General features: G+C 43.5%; 1 protein-coding gene across 1 annotated transcript; it reads right to left on the bottom strand.

Annotated features, from left to right (window-relative positions):
* Positions 1-475: 475 nt before the first annotated feature.
* Positions 476-5,305, bottom strand: LOC119424145 (WAP, Kazal, immunoglobulin, Kunitz and NTR domain-containing protein 2-like). The gene is made up of 2 exons (XM_037691613.1): positions 5,120-5,305; positions 476-2,020 (listed from the first exon to the last, which is right to left on the bottom strand). The coding sequence occupies exons 1-2, from the start codon at positions 5,303-5,305 to the stop codon at positions 476-478; spliced, it is 1,731 nt and encodes a 576-aa protein (XP_037547541.1).
* Between the last annotated feature and the right edge of the window lie 11,399 nt (positions 5,306-16,704).

Genomic DNA, 16,704 nt, shown 5'->3' with positions numbered 1-16,704 from the left:
CATCGCACCTGCGATACATCCAGGTCGAGCAAGGCAGCTATTGAGCGTCCGGGGAGCAATTAGGGATTAGGTGTCTTGCTCAGAGACACCGTGACATGTGGGCATGGCGTGGAGTTGAACTTTCTTGTCCCAAGTCGGCTGCCCTACCTCTATCCCATCTCGGTCCCTTTTTCTCAGATGAGTTTTCTCATCTGTTTCATCAAATCCTTGTTGTAGTGTAAGTGAAATTTTCTCACATTTTTAACTAAATGTATTTCTTCTGGACATGTCAAGACATGAGTTACTATTCCCAATTAAGCAATGTTTTGATGTCTATTTTGCATGTTTTTTTTTAAGCTGCATAGCATTAAAACAGACAAAAACTGAACAGAATGCTTATAAGAGTACTTCATTGTGTATCCACTGTTAAGTGAAATCTCAAGACATTACTTCAGTTCATCATATAAATCCTTCAGTCAAGTTTCCAACTCAAATCCTAATTTGGACTGTCAGTGATAACTTTGAGAACATCACAGGTGTTCTTGGAAATTAGTTCTTTCAGTTTCCGTATCCGACGAGGGTTAGAAGTGCCCACGTAGCTCTCTGGCTGGAGGACAGCCATGCCTTCATTGGCATTGCCCATAATGATGACCTGACCCTCGGCAGCTGCGCTCGTGATGTTCGGACAAGGGCAATTCCAGTCCATGTTGAGAAAAGTAACCTCCAGAGGCTCCTTGCCAAAGAAGCGCAGACCCATCTTCTCATCCTTGAAGATCTCCTCTACAGTCACCAGGGCATGACCTGAACTCTTCTCTTGTGTGATCTCTGTCATGTGGCCAAGGATGACAAAGTCACTCTGACAGAAGCTCGTCACCAGCTTGCCTCTTGGCTTGCAGGCTTTGCAAGGATGATTTTTTGGGAAGGGGCACATCTCCTCGCAGGTCTGTTTAGAGTCAAAGTTGTTGTCATTGCCCTCGCAGCCTCCGTAAATGAAGGGCTGACACTCCCGCAATGTGCTGCTGTACACCCACCGAGGCTTATATGCTTTACAGGGACCCTGCTGGGTGGGGAGCCCACAAGGCCCCAACAGCTCTGGACCACAGCACTGCATGCAATCTTCATACGTGTTGAAGACCTTAGCAGGAGGCTGGTTGTTAAGGTTGCCTTGGCATATGGTGAAAGCCAAGCAATTGTTAAATTTGAACTCATAGTACCAACTAACTTTCTCCAGGTTACTCCCACAATCTTCTGGGCTTTCAGAGGGTTTGAGACATTCTTCAGGTGAGCAATGTGTCAGATTCTTGGACTCTAGAGGGCCAAGCTCCTCTGTCAGCAGCACAGAGAGATGATAGTGGGCTGTCACAGAGCCAAATGGGTTCTGAGCAGTGCATGTGTAAATGCCTGAATCTTTTGGCTGGGCATTGTAGATGACCAGCTGACCAATGTTAGTGACCACCATGTTACCCCGCATGTGATTGGGCCTCATGACCACCCTCTCTACCCCACCAGGGAGTCGTTTCTCCCAGTTTATCTCTGGATGGGGTTGACCCACCACATCACAAAGGAAGCTGGCTGTGTCGCCCACATTTACAACCTGGTGAGAGGGGCTACTGACCGTGACAGGGGGCTGAGGCTCAGGTGGGATGGTGAGCTGAAGGAGAGATGTGGTTGGGTGCAAGGTGGTTGGCTCTGGGAGGGAGGGGCTTGTGTTAGGCCAGGTGAAGTGGAAGCGACAGATCACAACAGAGAGTGTGATGCCCTTAGAGCATGCCTCTGCATCCATGTAGCACTTGTTGTAGTAAGTCATGCCGTCAGAGGCGCAGGTGAATTGAGGCTCCCTCTCACAGCGGTCCCGACATTTACACACTGGGTGACCGTCCCAGATGACACACTCAGACCCCTGCTGGCTGCACATAAAATTGGCACAGGATGCTTCCTTGGGCATTCCCATGGGGCCCTTCTTCTCATCTATGTAACGGGCGGCTACACAACTGCGGTTCCCACAGACATTTTGGCAGCACTTTTCAAAGGATTCACACTCCTGGAAGAGATGAGGAGACATGTCACACATGCAGAATGCTGTATGCAGGTTGCAAAAGGATTCACCCCCCTTGTTGCTTTACAATCTGGAATTTTATTGATTTTTAAAATTTGATTAAAAGCAATAATTTGCCACAGAATGATTTAGAATAATGATAAATTGAGACAAACTTGTTATAAAATTAATCTAACTAAAACACTGAATGGTGGTGTGCACATATGTTTTCACCCTCTTTACTTTCAGTCCTTAAGAAGACCATCCATTATCTTTACCCGCTTCTTCCTTTTTGGGTGGTAGTAGTCGCTGGTGCCCATGTCCAGTAATCACTGTCCGAGAGGCGGGGTGCACCGTGGACAGGTCTCCAGTCCATCACAGGGACAAAAAAAAAAAAAAAACATTCACTCTCTCACTCACATCTAGAGACAATTTAGAGTTACCAATCAGCCTTACATGCATGTTTTTGGTCTGTGGGAGGAAACCAGAGTACCAGGAGAAAGCTCATACATACACGGAGAGAACATGCAAACTCCACTCAGAAAGGCCCTCGAACCGGGATTTGAACCAGGGTAACCTGCTCACTGAGAGGTAACAGCTCTAGCAGTTGCGCCACCATGCTGCCCCAAGAAGACAGTTAAATAAACTCCACCAGTGGACACATAATCTCAGTGTACACATACACACAATCCTGTTCTGACACTCCCCAGAATCTAAGAAGTCCAAAAAAGAGACAGCATGAAAGCCAAGGCTTTTTCCACACGGATCAACATTAATGTTGAGGAGAAGAATAGATCAGGGTGGCATTTAAAAAAAAATCTCCCTAACCCTTAACATCTCACAGAGCTCCATTAAATATTTTTTTTGGAAATGGAAAAATTATGCCACCAAAGCTAATCTGCCAAGAGAGGGTTGTCCACCAAAAGTCACAAACCAGGTAAGAAGGGCATTGTTCAAAGCAACAGCCAAGAAACAAAAAAACAACTTTGAAGGAGCTGAGCAATCCCTCTGCAGACATGGGAGTATCAGTCCATAGGACAACTTTATGCTGCACAAAGCTGAGCTTCATGAAAAAGTGTCAGAAGCAAGCATTTGCTTGAAGAAAGTTAAAGGTCTTTGAAAGAACATAGGGCAGCACAGTGGCACAGTTGGAAGTGATGCCGCCTCTCAACAAGCTGGTCGTCCCGGTTCATATCCCGGCTGGGGGCCTTTCTGGGTGGAGTTTGCATGTTCTCTCCGTGCATGCGTGGGTTTTCTCCGGGTACTCCAGTTTCCTCCCACAGACCAAAAACATGCATGTTAGGCTGATTGGTAACTCTAAATTGTCTCTAGGTGTGAGTGAGAGAGTGAATGGTTGTTTGTCTCATTTGTCTCTATGTGGCCCTGTGATGGACTGGAGACCTGTCCAGGGTGTCCCCCACCTCTCGCACAGTGACTGCTGGACATGGACACCAGTGACCCCAGTGACACAAAAAGGAAGAAGCGGGTTAAGATAATGGATGGATGAAAGAACATACATTGTCTGCCACTTTTTATGCTAGAGTTTTAGTCTAAGATAATTAATGCACAAACATAATGTGTTGTTGTTTTAGTCAAATTCCCTGCGGGATCAATAAAGTTCTATCTTATCTTATCTTATCTTATCTTATCTTATCTTATCTTATCTTATCTTAATATGTGCAGTCTTATGCAATATCATAAGATGTCCCAACGTATGTGTTTTGAATAACTCAACTACTACCACATCAAACTTTAGCTCAGTATTTGTAAATTGAATTGAGTCATAGCCAATTTTTGTGTTGGTTAACGTTAATTAGCTTTAGTTCTGTGCCATTCTGTTTGTTTGTCTCTCCTTTCTGTCCTCTCAAACCCAGCTGGTCAATGCAGATGCCGCTTGTCCTGAGCCTGGTTCTGCTAAAGGTTTCTTCCTGTTAAAGGGAGTTTTTTCCTTTCCACTGTCTCCTTTGTGCTTGCTCAGGATGTGAGACTGCAATGAAGTGAAGATTCAACGAGTATACTGCTTCCTTAGATAGAGAACTTTACTAACTGTTTTTCTATGTATGTGAATGTTCCTGTTCAGTGCCCTGAGACAACTTCTGTTGTGAAGTGGCGCTATAGAAATAAACTGAATTTAATTGAATTTAATTTAGAGGTCATTTTCAAATGAATTGGCTCAAAAAGATAATCAGTTGTTTATGTGCATTTAGTGACTCTCTCAAAGGTTTAAAAACCTCTGTTCCGTGTTTTATAGGATCTTCTGTAAAACACCCACATACAAAGGCAATAAAAAACAATTGTATTTGAGATCTTGAGCAGAGATCAATAAAAATGAGGCAGACACATTGGCGATTCCAAGAACATGTGGAAGAAGGTTTTGTGGTCAGGATTTAAAAACATAATTTTATGGCCATCGAGAACAACACCATGTCTGTCACCAACTTTAAATCATTACACCATCCCCACAAAGAAGCATGGTGGTGAAAGCATCATGCTGTGGGGAAATTTTCATCAGCACGGACTGAGAAACCAATTAGAGTTAAATAACACATGGATGGAGCAAAATATAGAGAAATGCTTGAGAGAAACCTGTTCGGTCTTTCAGAGGTTGGAGATCTGGGATGTTTTCAACATTGATATGGCCCTAAACACACCACTGAAGCAACACTCCACTGGTTAAGAAAGTTGGGGCTTCAAAGTGAAGGGGAGAAAATATACACACATTTTTTATTTTATAATGTTTAAAGTTATTTCAATAGCCCCAGCTTTTTTTAATTTCAATCATCGTTAGTGTATTGTTTGATCTATGTTGTTGTTTGTAGTTATTATATATATATATATTTAACAAGGGGCTTTTCTTTTTGATGAATTTGTTTTGTTTCATTTTTTTTCTTTTAAATTAATGAATAAATAAATAAAATAAATCAATCTATCACATGAAATCAGATTAAAAATTAATTTAAATTCTGTGTTTCAAGGCACCAAAGTTGAACGAATAGTTTTGCAACCCACAGTCTATGAAGGACATTTTACAAGAATGTAAAATGCTGCACACATTCAGACACTGAAATAAACTGATCTAAACATAAAACAAACCTTCTACGTTACCTGATCAGATTCACATTCTCGGGTGCAGGTGCTCATGGCATCCACCCACAAGTTAGGGTTCATGTCATTGGGGCAGATCCCTGCATGCGAGTAGGCGACATGGATCGAAATGGCCACACCGAGCTCCATCCACACTGACGCTCCTGCCAGGAGGCAGATCAACCGTGGAAACAGCATCCACCGCATCTCTAAAGCGAAGGTTGGAAATACAGCTGTGTGTCTGTGATCCAGCTGCAAACTGATTCTTTACAAACGGCAGCAAGACTGATGTGTGCCAGCAGATAAATCCAGCTATGCTGCAATAAAGATGCTCCTTTTTACAGCTCCTGGTCTGCAGACGTTCAGAAAGGAACTCACAAGATGAAAATAAGAGGGTCGCTCCACTTATGTTGGAAGAAGCTTTTTAATAAGTCAGCATTCAACTCTGGGCTGAGGGTGGTGGAGGGGCTGGGAGGTGGGGGCACCTGAGTGTAACAGATTCTTTTAACCCCATTTAACCCTTTGTGGTCTCCAGAAACAACAGGACACAGATTAAAAAAAGAGATGAAGGGTTTAATGAATGGAGGAATTGAAATCAGATGTTCACTTTACACACAGACAGAAATGCCAGCTGGGTTTAGATTCACAGATGTTCTCAATATATTTATAAAATATGGAGTATGAAGTTACAAAATCTAAAAAAAAAAAAAGTACTTTCATGTCAGGATAAAAAAGTCAGACTTTCAAATTATATTTATTTACACATATATATATTTTCCCCAGTTCTCTCAAACAGAAACCTTTCAGATTAATCAGTAATTATGTATTTTGCACTCTATTAGGCTGAACACTCATTTTATTTATAACAATAACATTGTATTGTCTAAAATTGACATTTAAAATTAATGTCTGAATCAGTCTTTTTTTTAATAAACATAACAAAACGAAAAAAAAAAAAAAAACACCTGGCTTAGCTGTTTTCCCCACTTGGCTGGTTCCACTTAAGTTCAAACTTTTTTGGAGGATCCTTTTTTGCTGTGAGTCATTATCCGTGCTCAGGATGGGAGACTGCAACAAAATGACGATTCAACGAAATCTGCTGGCTTCCCTGGATAGATAGCTCCTCCATGAATCGCCACCAGATTTTGGTGGAGGAGTTTGTGTGCCTGAATGATCCAAGGAGCTACAGTATGCTGTCGGGGGCAGTTATAATTGTCACTTGTAAGGTTTCCCAAGGCAGACTGGTCCTAGATGACAGGCCAGACAAAGAGAGATTCAAAAGACTCTTATGGACAATAGTGTCCCTTGCCCGGACGTGGGTTATCAGGGCCCCACCCTGGAGCCAGGCCTGGGAGAAGGGCTCACCGGTGAGTGCCTCGTGACTGGGTCTTTACTCTTGGGGCCTGGTTGGGTTCAGCCCAAACAAGTAACATGGGTTTGCCTTCCTGTGGACCCACCACCTGCAGGAGGGGCCATATGTGTTGGGTGCATGACTCCATGGGCAGTGGCCAAAGGCAGGGGCCTTAGCGCTCTGACCCTGGCTTACTAAAGCTGGCTGTTGGGACATGGAACATAACCTCTCTGGTGGGGAAGGAGCCTGAGCTTGTGTGTGAGGTTGAGAGGTACCGACTAGATATAGTTGGGCTCACCTCGATGCACAGCAGGGGCTCTGTAACCAAACGGCAGTTCAGAGTATTCGACCTTCTTGAAGTCCTTGGCGGGGGTGCTGGTAGGTGTCATATGGGGACTCCTTTATTCTGCTGGGGGACTTCAATGCCTATGTGAGTAACAACAGTGTGACCTGGAGGGGCGTGAATGGGAAGAACGGCCTCTCTGATCTGAACTTGAGCGGTAATCTGTTGTTGGACTTCTGGGATAGTCATAGATTATCCATCACGAACACCATGTTCAAATATAAGGGTGTTCATAAGTGCACTTGGCAACAGGATGCCCTATAGGTTGTAGATTGCTGATTGACTCTACTTCCTCAGACGGCTGATGTGAGCTGGTCTGGGAAGCTCAGTCCTCACCTCCTTCTACAGGTGTGCAGTGGAGAGCATCCTGTGCTCCAGCATCAACGTGTGGCATGGAGGCTGCACAGCTGCAGAAAGAAAAGCTTTGCAGAGAATGGTGAAGGCTGCACAGAAGTCTGTTGGAGTCAGTCTCCCCACCATCACAGACATCTACACCTCCAGATGCAGGAAGAGGACCACCTGTATCATGAAGGACCACACTCACCCAGCACACACACTTTTTGCCCCACTCCCCTCAGGAAGGAGGTTGAGGAGCATTAAGTGTAGAACCACTAGACTGAGGAACAGCTTCTACCCTGAATCTGTTAGACTCATTAATCTCTGACCAGAATAATCACTGTGAAAAATCACATCATGTTGCTTCTGATCTGTTTCATGTTGCTGTATTCATACGTGCTCATCTGCTCACACAGACTCATGTTTGTGTTGCTGGTCAGCATATTGTTTTTATACTGTTACTGCTTAGTATATTTTAGTTGATGTTTTTCTTAGTTCATATCTTAGATCTTATTACTGCTTTTTTAAACATTTTATTGTTGGATGTAAATGGGACCCTGTGTACATAATTTCGTTCCACCACATGTACCACATTTATGGGGGAGTGGTGGCACAGAGGTTAGAAGATGGACCTGTGATCAAAAAAGTTGCAGGTTCACCTCCTGGTACCGTCAACATAAAAAAAATGTGGGTGGAAAAGGTGAAACACCCACACCTGCCTCCACCCTCATTTGCCCCACTCTGGGCCCCTGAGCAAAGCCCTTAACCCCCACCATCTGCTCCCTAAACAGATCTCTCGTGAAAATGAGTTCTTGTGGCTCATTGAGACTACCTGTATAAATAAAGGTTAAATGAAAGAAAAAAAGTGGTGCGAACGACAATAAAGAAACTCTGACACTGACTTTGTAGTAGTGTCATTTGATTTGAAGCCATTTCTTTTGGACACTGGAGTAAAGAGAGGAGCTGAGCTCAACTGATCACACCTGGTAGTGAGTTGGATCAGATGGCAGGCGAAGATGCTGGACAGACCCGGTAGACCCACATGTGAAGTGAGGGTTTGTTGGGAAATTCTGGCAGAAGAACCCATCAGAAATCTCTTAAATCCACACTTCCAGGAGAGCTTTAACTGCATCCCAGCTGAGGCGGGGGACATTAAATAAGAGCAGGTCATGTTCCATAACTAAATTGTTGAGGTAGTTGCCTTGAGCTGTGGCCACAAGGTTATCGGTACTTCTCACGGTGGCCATCCCTGTTCTAATTATAGGGGCATCACTCTCCTAAGCCTCCCCAGTAAGGTCTATTCGGGGGTAGTGGAGAAGCGAGTCCAATCATCACCCTCAGATCCAGGAGGAACAATGCAGGTTACGTACTGGCGGTGGAACACTGGACCAGCTCTTCACCTTCACTAGGGTTCTTGAGGGGTCATGGGAGTTTGCCCATCCAGTCTACATGTGTTTTGTGGACTTGGAGAAGACTTTCGACTGTGTTTCGTGAGGTACACTGAGGGGGTGCTCCGTGAGTATGCGACTGGGGGGCCATTGTTACGGGTTGTTCGGTCCCTATACAAGCAGTGCAAAAGTTTTGGTTTGCATTGCCGGTAGTCGGACACCTTCAGGGTGAGAATTTGACTCAGCCAGGGCTGCCTGTTGTCACCAATTCCATTCATAACTTTTATGGACAGAATTTCTCAGTACAGTCAGGGGGCGGAGGGATTCTGGTTCGGTGACCTCAGGATTCCATCTTTGCTCTTTGCAGATGATGTGGTTTTGTTGGCATCATTGTGCTGTGATTTCCAGCTCTCACTGGAGCGGTTTGCAGCTGAGTGTGAAGCAGCTGGGATGACAATCAGCCCTTCCACATCTGAGGCCATGGTCCTCAGTCGGAAAAGAGTGGATTGTTCTCTTCGGGTCAAGGGTGAGGTTTTGCCTCAAGTGGAGGAGTGTTCTCTTCGGGTCAAGGGTGAGGTTCTGCCTCAAGTGGAGGAGTTCAAGTATCTTGGGGTTTGTTCATTAGTGAGGGAAGAATGGAGCGTGAGATTGACAGATGGACTTTGTACTGGTCTGTTGTGGTGAAGAGGGAGCTGAGCTGTAAGGCAAAACTCTGTGTAGACCAGTCAGTCTACGTTCCTACCCTCATCTATGGCCACAAACTCTGGGTAGTGACTGAAAGGATGAGATCATGGATACAGGCAGTTGTAAAGAGTTTTCTCTGTAGGGTAACTGGACTCTCCCTTAGAGATAGGGTGAGGAGTTCAGTTATACAGGAGGGACTCGGGGTAGTAGAGCCTCTGCTTCTTCACATCGAGAGGAGCCAGCAGAGGTGGTTTGGGCATCTGGTAAGGATGCTCCCTGGGTGCCTCCCTAGGGAGTTGCTTTGGGCATGTCCGACTGGGAGCAGACCCTGGGGAAGACCCAGGACACGCTAGAGAAACTATGTTTCTCAGTTGGCCTAGAAATGCCTTGGAAAAGCTGGAAGTGGTGGCTGTGGAAACAGATGTCTGGGCCTCCCTGCTCAAGCTGCTGCCCCTGTGACCCAACTTCGGACCAAGCAGAAGATAATGGATGGATGGATGGATGGATGGTTGGATGGATAAATTAACTGAATTTAATTGAATTGGAGTTTGAGGGTTCTGTGCAGTATCTTTGCTGTTCCTAGAACTGCACTCTTTTGACATAGATCTTTGATGATGTTCCTGGTATCTTTTTGAGCCACTCTTCTAGTTTTGGAGACATAGCATCAAGTGCTCCAATGACTCTTTGGGACTATGGACACTTCAACTTTCCACAACTTTTGTATTTCCTATTTCAGCTCTTGGTGTTTTTCCAGCTTCTCGTCCTCCTTCTTCCCTATGTAACAGTCACTTGGGATTGCTACATCGATCATCACTGCCTTTTTTTGTGTCGACCACCACAATGTCTGCTTGGTTAATCACCTGTTTGTTGGTCTGCATCTGGAAGTCCCAGATTATCTTAGCCCTGCCACTCTCCACCACCCTTGGTGGCATCTCCCACTTTGACTTTCACACAGATGTCCCTCATTCCAACCACTTACATAGCATACACATACTGTACATAGCATTCTATGTATGCTTTGCCTATGAGGATACATGGTTCTGTTAAGTACAGAAGACCCTAGCCTCTGTTACACTTGTCCTGCAATGATCAGTACTTCTGTGTGGTCCTTCACTCCAGCCTTCTCAAGTTACTGGTAGTATTTATTGACATCAGCCACTTTTACAATCTGCCACTATAAGGGACTAATGGGGAACCAGGATGACAGGTCAAGGGGAAATATTCTCCCCACCACCCATACTTCATTGAAAGAAACTCAAGCCAAGGGCAGCTGACCTGAGACTGAAAATAACAACCCACTTGGCAGGGTTTAATTTGAGCCGGATCCTGCTGGAACAAGATCTGGAAACTCTCTAATTTGGACAGGGTGCTTTCCGGTAACTGTTTGCTTGGATTCGGGAACTCTCAGGCCTAATATTTTCACTCTACTACTGTCTTTACTTACTCTGCTCAACCTGTATTTGTAATTATTTTTGTAATTATTTTTTCTATCCTCAACATGTGGGGTTTTTTTTGTCTTTCAGATACACCTGGACCTAGACCTACCATTCTGTGTTCGTCTGTCTCTCCTTCCTGTCCTCTCAACCAGCTGGTCAAAGCAGATGGCCGCTTGTCCTGAGCCTGGTTCTGCTGGAGGTTTCTTCCTTTTAAAAGTGAGTTTTTCCTTTCCACTGTTGCCACTGTGCTTGCTCAGGATGGGAGACTGCAACGAAGCCAAGATTCAACTTGTCTGCTGGATTATTTAGATAGAGAACTTTACTAATTGGCTTTTATGTATGTGAATGTTTCTGTAAAGTGCCCTGAGACAACTTTGTTGTGATTTGGCACTATATAAATAAACTGAATTGAATTGAATTAATACTAATAAATTTATGAACAAATTTGACTGCCTTGAATGAATAAAACCTATACTGGCTATGTAAACTGAAAATAATTACATAAAAACTAATTATAAACATAAGGAACTTTATAATATCACATCAGAGCTGTCGCGTCACAATTCCGCTTCAACTCTTAAAAAAATCTCTGTGCCTAAAAGTTCAAAGTCACGGGCAATTTTATTAAAAACACAAAAGTAAGATTAAACGTTTTGCGCTATATGCATAAGTCCCTGCGCTTTTGTGAACAATTTGATGTGTGAATCACTGCAGGAGTTATCTGAACTGCATAAAAGAGACAATGATCTCAGCACATAAAGCTCTTTATTGTGCAGTCAGAGTATTTGAAGTGATATCGGAGCGACCAGGACACTTTTCTGAATTGAGCAAGAGGTTTGAGAGCAAATCTTTTCTAAGCCAGTGACAAAGTGCTATTAAGCAGTATTTTTCAGTGTGGCCAAAAACTCAGAGCAGCGCTTGTTGTCCCACGGTGCAGAGCAGGGAGGAGGAGGAGGCTCACCTGACCGCGGTGTGGGATATACTAAACAACTAGTAAGGTAAGAAAAGATCCTGCACTTAATACACTTTAAATCACACATAAAGCGTTTAAAAGTAAATTATAAATATCAACTGGCTTCAGTGGCAATTTTAGCCTCTTTTTGGGGGTGCTCAAGCATCCCTAAATTGTAAATCAACACACCTGAAAAATAAAGAAACCATCATTAAGATTGAGTAAGGAAACAGTTCTCAAATCTTAGACTCACCAAGGTATTGAATAAATATGGAAAAAAAAAGTGGAATAAATAGCAACAGTCTTAAATGGGCCAGTAAAATGTTTTTTGTTTTTTTTTGCACGAGTCATGCCATCTGTCAATCAATCCAGTTGGCACGTCAGCAACTGACAAATTGACGACCTTAATTTGTCCTGAAGTGAATGCCCCTTACCTGAAGAGCTGCAGCAGTTTTGCATTGAGAATGTCTTGCAGTCATAGAGATTTAAATGACGGAGTTTACATCTTTTTTCATGTTAATCTACTGTAATAAACCTTTGTAAAATACACCAGAATGCAGGAAATGGCATCTACTTTATTTAGAATTCTCTGGGGGGGGCCCCCCCCCCCCCCCCCACACACACACACACACACACTCCACCACCACCCCAGCCTGCCCTCTATTTGCATTCCAGCATAATTTGGTTTGCAAATTAAGCCCTGCCGCTTGGACACCTAACTGTCCTGAGCTGCACCCCTTACTGATGAAGTACCGTCTGAAAGTCTGCTAGAAGATGTGAAATCAACTAAGTATCCCTACTGACTCTCACAGAGACCAATAAGCTGCGTTCCTTGGAGACAAAAAACAAAAAGATAATGAAAAGTGTAACAAGTTATTACCTAATATGCAAGTATTTGTTTCATTTAGTCAAAAACAAATGCACTCTTTTACACATCTAACTTGTGACGCAGCAGAGTTGAGCTGAGGACACTTAAAAACAAAGGCTACACGCCCACTGTGATCAGGAGACCACAGTGGACGTGTGTTGGAGCAGCGTTTAATGAATGAAGGTAGTATAAGTTGCCCTGCACATTCCTTTCCTGTGTAAATGATTTTGAGTTGTTTCCTCTGCAGTTCAGCTGAGGACAGGGGAGCTATTAGAATGCCTTTCCAGGCCATAACTGCGGTCTCACGCTGGGTCACAACTTACGCAGGCGGATTGTTTGTTCTTGAAGCAGATAAATTATTTTCATATTTATTCGTGTGCAGTGAAAATAAAAAAACAAATATAAAGCCTTGTTAATCTGGAACTTGCCAATCTTACAGCTTTCTTGTTTCCTTTTGGAGAAATTCATTAAAACATGTCCAGGAGTTCATGATAATTTGCTGACAGAGGTGATGCCGTTGAGTTGTTGTTTTTTTGGTCAAAGTTTTAAGCAAAACGCTGTGCTATGTGTAGAGCCCTAAGAACGTGACAAAGATGACTCTCAGCTACTATCACACAGAATTTTAACTCACAATCTGTGAAAAACAACAATCTTTAGTGACATCTGACCAGTGGGTGAGTTTGTCATCACATACAAAACAACTTTCAAACTTTGTGCTTGTTTGAAGTAATTTTATGAGAGAAGATTAAGAAAGAAGATTTTGATATCAGTTGCCTGGTCTCAGCTGTCACCTAACAATAATAAAAAGTTGTAGATTAAACCCATAGAGCTGTATATAACCACTAGAGGGCGCAGTGGTCACGTGACCTTGTGATTCACTGCAGCAACTGCAGCCATTACCAAAACGGTCAAATGTCTGCACTCGGTAAACCCTGAAGGGTTCTGTTAAAAGATTTTGGGACACTTGGCAGCCTTTCATGTTGTTTGTGGAAAACATACAATGCTTGTTTGATTTATATGTGTGTGTGCCTGAGCTGGTGTGGGAGGGGGTTTTCTTATTTGTGTTCTTCTTGTTTGTTTGTTTGCTCCAAATTCAAAAACTCAATAAAACGACTTCCATCCATCCATCCATACATCCATCATCTTCCACTTGTTCCGAAGTTGGGTCACGGGGGCAGCAGCTTGAGCAGGGAGGTCCAGACATCTCTTTCCACAGCCACCTCTTCCAGCTCTTCTGGAGGACTCCAAGGTGTTCCCAGGCCAACCGAGAGACATAGTCTCTCCAGCGTGTCCTGGATCTTCCCCGGGGTCTCCTCCCAGTCGGACATGCTCGAAACACCTCCCTAGGGAGGCGCCCAGGGAGCATCCTCACCAGATTTCATGATAGGTGAGGGTAGGAACATAGATTGACCAATAAACAGAGAACGTTGCCTTACAGCTCAGCTCTCTCTTCACCACAATGGACCGGTACAGAGTCTGCAGATGCTGCACCAATCAGTCTATCAATCTCACGCTCCATTCTTCCCTCACTCATGAACAAAACCCCCTGTTCATGAGTGAATAAAAATACTTTGATTAAAAAAATGTCTGCACTCAATGTTTTGACAAAATAGCCTTAAGGGCTGACAGGAGCTGCTTTGCCATCAATAAGGCAGATCCACTCAGCTCTCGTCTTATCGGTTCTTCTCAGGTGGAGGCGATTTACCACTGTGACTTGTTTCCTCGCTCTGTGGGCAGGATTGTCAATGCAAAGTGGGCAGTATCGTAACAGGTCATTGAGCCACTGCGCCCGTTGTGGTCCTTATAGTCGGACTTCAATTTTTTTTTTTCTTTCAGCTGCTCCCTTCTTCAGGGGTCTCCACAACAAACTAACTCACACTAAGACTTGATTGTTTTTACTCCGGATGTCTTACCTGACACAACCACAAACCACTGAGCTACCACAGCCCTCTGTGTGGAGAGTTGCCATCTAGGGTGCCCGGGGGAGCAGATTGTGGGAGTTAAGGGCCTTGCTCAAGGGCCCAGAGTGGGGCAAATGAGGGTGGAGACGGGTGTGGGTGTTTCATCTTTCCCACCCATATTTTGATGTTATCAACCTGGGGAGTTGAACCCCAATCGAACTATAATCGGCCTTCAGTGTCTTTAGCTTATCCTGGCACTGCTTACAAGTCCAGGTGTAGCCATGCTGCACCATCAGCTTCGAAATCTGTATGTAAATGTGATCATTTCTCGTCACGCTGTCCATCAACACAATCAGAGAGGAAGTGGTTCAGATGTGGTTTCCAGTTTTTCTCAATTTTCCTTATATAACATCTATCTGCTTTATATGATTGTTGTATGAAATTCACATTATATTTTATAAATTACATTAAGTTATTGTAAAGTTATTAATTTATGACAGATCCAGTTGGGCTTGCTGTTTAACAGTTTTATTGGCTGGCAGCATTTGCTCATTTTGGACGCCATCTTGGTTTCTCCACAATATCACAAAACAATGGGAGGGATGGGCAGAGTGCGCTCTGATGATTTATACAACTGAATAAACCAGATCCAGGGACAAACAGGTTAACAGATGTATTTTGACTAAATATTCTTCAGCATGTAGTAAGGTGCACTGAATTCTTTTAGTTTAGTCGATCGTGTGAAGGTTTTTAGTCAAAAGTGCAGAGACTCTGTGTGAAATTCTGTATTCCAAAGATTCTCTTCACGGGATGAAGATTGAGAAGGATTTTATTTCATCCATGTTTCATTTAAATTTAGTTATCAAACAAATGAAGTCAAACTTTACCAAGCCCATCTAATGTGATGTACCTTAAACCCACACAAAGATGAAAATTAGAATTCCTGTAGCTCATTTGAAATGGTTCAAGTTTAGGCATACAGTCAAGCTTTGTTAAGACATTGTTCTTTAGGCTTTATCGTCTTATCGGTTTATTGGAGTTATTGGATCGGATTATTAAGCATGGACATTTTTATTTGTTCTTTAGGCTGTTCCCTCTTCAGGGGTCATTACAGCGAGTCATCCTCACCCTGTCCTCTGCATCCTCTGTCCTCACTCCAACCACCTCCATGTCCTCTCTAACTGCATCCATATATCTCCTCTGTCTTTCTCCTGGCAGCTGCATTTCTAACATCCTTCTACCAACTGTCTCTCTAACTTTATCTCCCAGTTGTTCAACCTGTGTTGTACCTCTGATGATCTCATTCCTAATTGTATCCATTCTTGTCACTCCTAAGGAGAACCTGAACATCTTCATTTCTGCTACTTCCAGTTATTTATCCTGTCTTTTTGTCCATGTCTCTGTCTCCAGACCATACAACGTAGCTGGTCTCACCACTGTCTTGTAAAGTTTTCCTTTGTAAACTTTTCTCCATCCACTCCATCCTGCCTGGACTCAGCTACACCATCAGCCTAACAATGGCTCATTATAGGCTGATGGTCCTTCTTGAGCATGTGATCAGTTGGTTTTGGTTGTCAGCAGCAAAACTGGTTGATCCACTCTAAGAAGGTGCTATTTAAGAGACTGAGCTGAAAACAGCACCTCAGACTGAGGAAGTCTCTCGGATGAGAGACGAAACGTTTCTATATTTTTTTGCTTCGTTTTGTTTTTTGTTTTTTTGAATGTCCAGAGGACCAGGTTGAACTTTTTTGGATTTTTCTACCTGGATTATTGAGCATGCATCAGGATAGAGACAGATTCTTTCCTCATCTCTTTATTTAAAGAGTCTGGATTGTTAATTTCCATATCAATGCCCTGGATGGTTGGAGACCAGTGATGCCTCATCTTGGAAAAAATCCTGAACTTTAAACTGTTAGATTATGATTCATTCATTAAAATTATTCAATGGACGTTTCTTATATGGAAAAAAAAAGCTTTTAAATGTGAATAATACTTTTCAATGCTATAAGGAAGGCAACATTTTTTTTCAGTGTACTACATCATCTTAGCATTTTCAGCTTAAGAGTCGTACCTTCCAGCCTTGTCTACAGTTAGGATACAAGCCAAAATTTTACATGAAGGTATATCAGCCTTTACTTTCAACGTGTACTCTTTACTTGAAGTCATAGCAAAATGTCAATGTCGTTGGCTGAAGTCTTGTTGCAGGCAGGGGCCCAGGCAGCTGCAGTCTCAGTCTCAGTCTCGTTGCCAGCAGGGGCCCAGGCGGCCGCAGCCTCAGCCACAGTCCTGTTGCCAGCAGGGGTCCAGGCGGCCGCAGCCTCAGCCACAGTCCTGTTGCCAGCAGGGG

The sequence above is a fragment of the Nematolebias whitei genome, chromosome 17, assembly GCF_014905685.2.
Source record: "Nematolebias whitei isolate Nwh7 chromosome 17, NemWhi1, whole genome shotgun sequence".
Classification (NCBI taxonomy): domain Eukaryota; kingdom Metazoa; phylum Chordata; class Actinopteri; order Cyprinodontiformes; family Rivulidae; genus Nematolebias; species Nematolebias whitei.
The sequence above is the reverse complement of the archived record's forward strand: the minus strand, read 5'-3'. Positions and strand labels throughout refer to the sequence as shown.

Bases quoted from the DNA above. Each gene is read 5' to 3' on its own strand.
- LOC119424145 (XM_037691613.1), bottom strand. From the start codon at position 5,305: ATGCGGTGGATGCTGTTTCCACGGTTGATCTGCCTCCTGGCAGGAGCG. The intron at 2,021-5,119 runs GTAACGTAGAAG...CATCTCTTCCAG, and splicing joins GAGAATGTGAATCTGATCAG to GAGTGTGAATCCTTTGAAAA.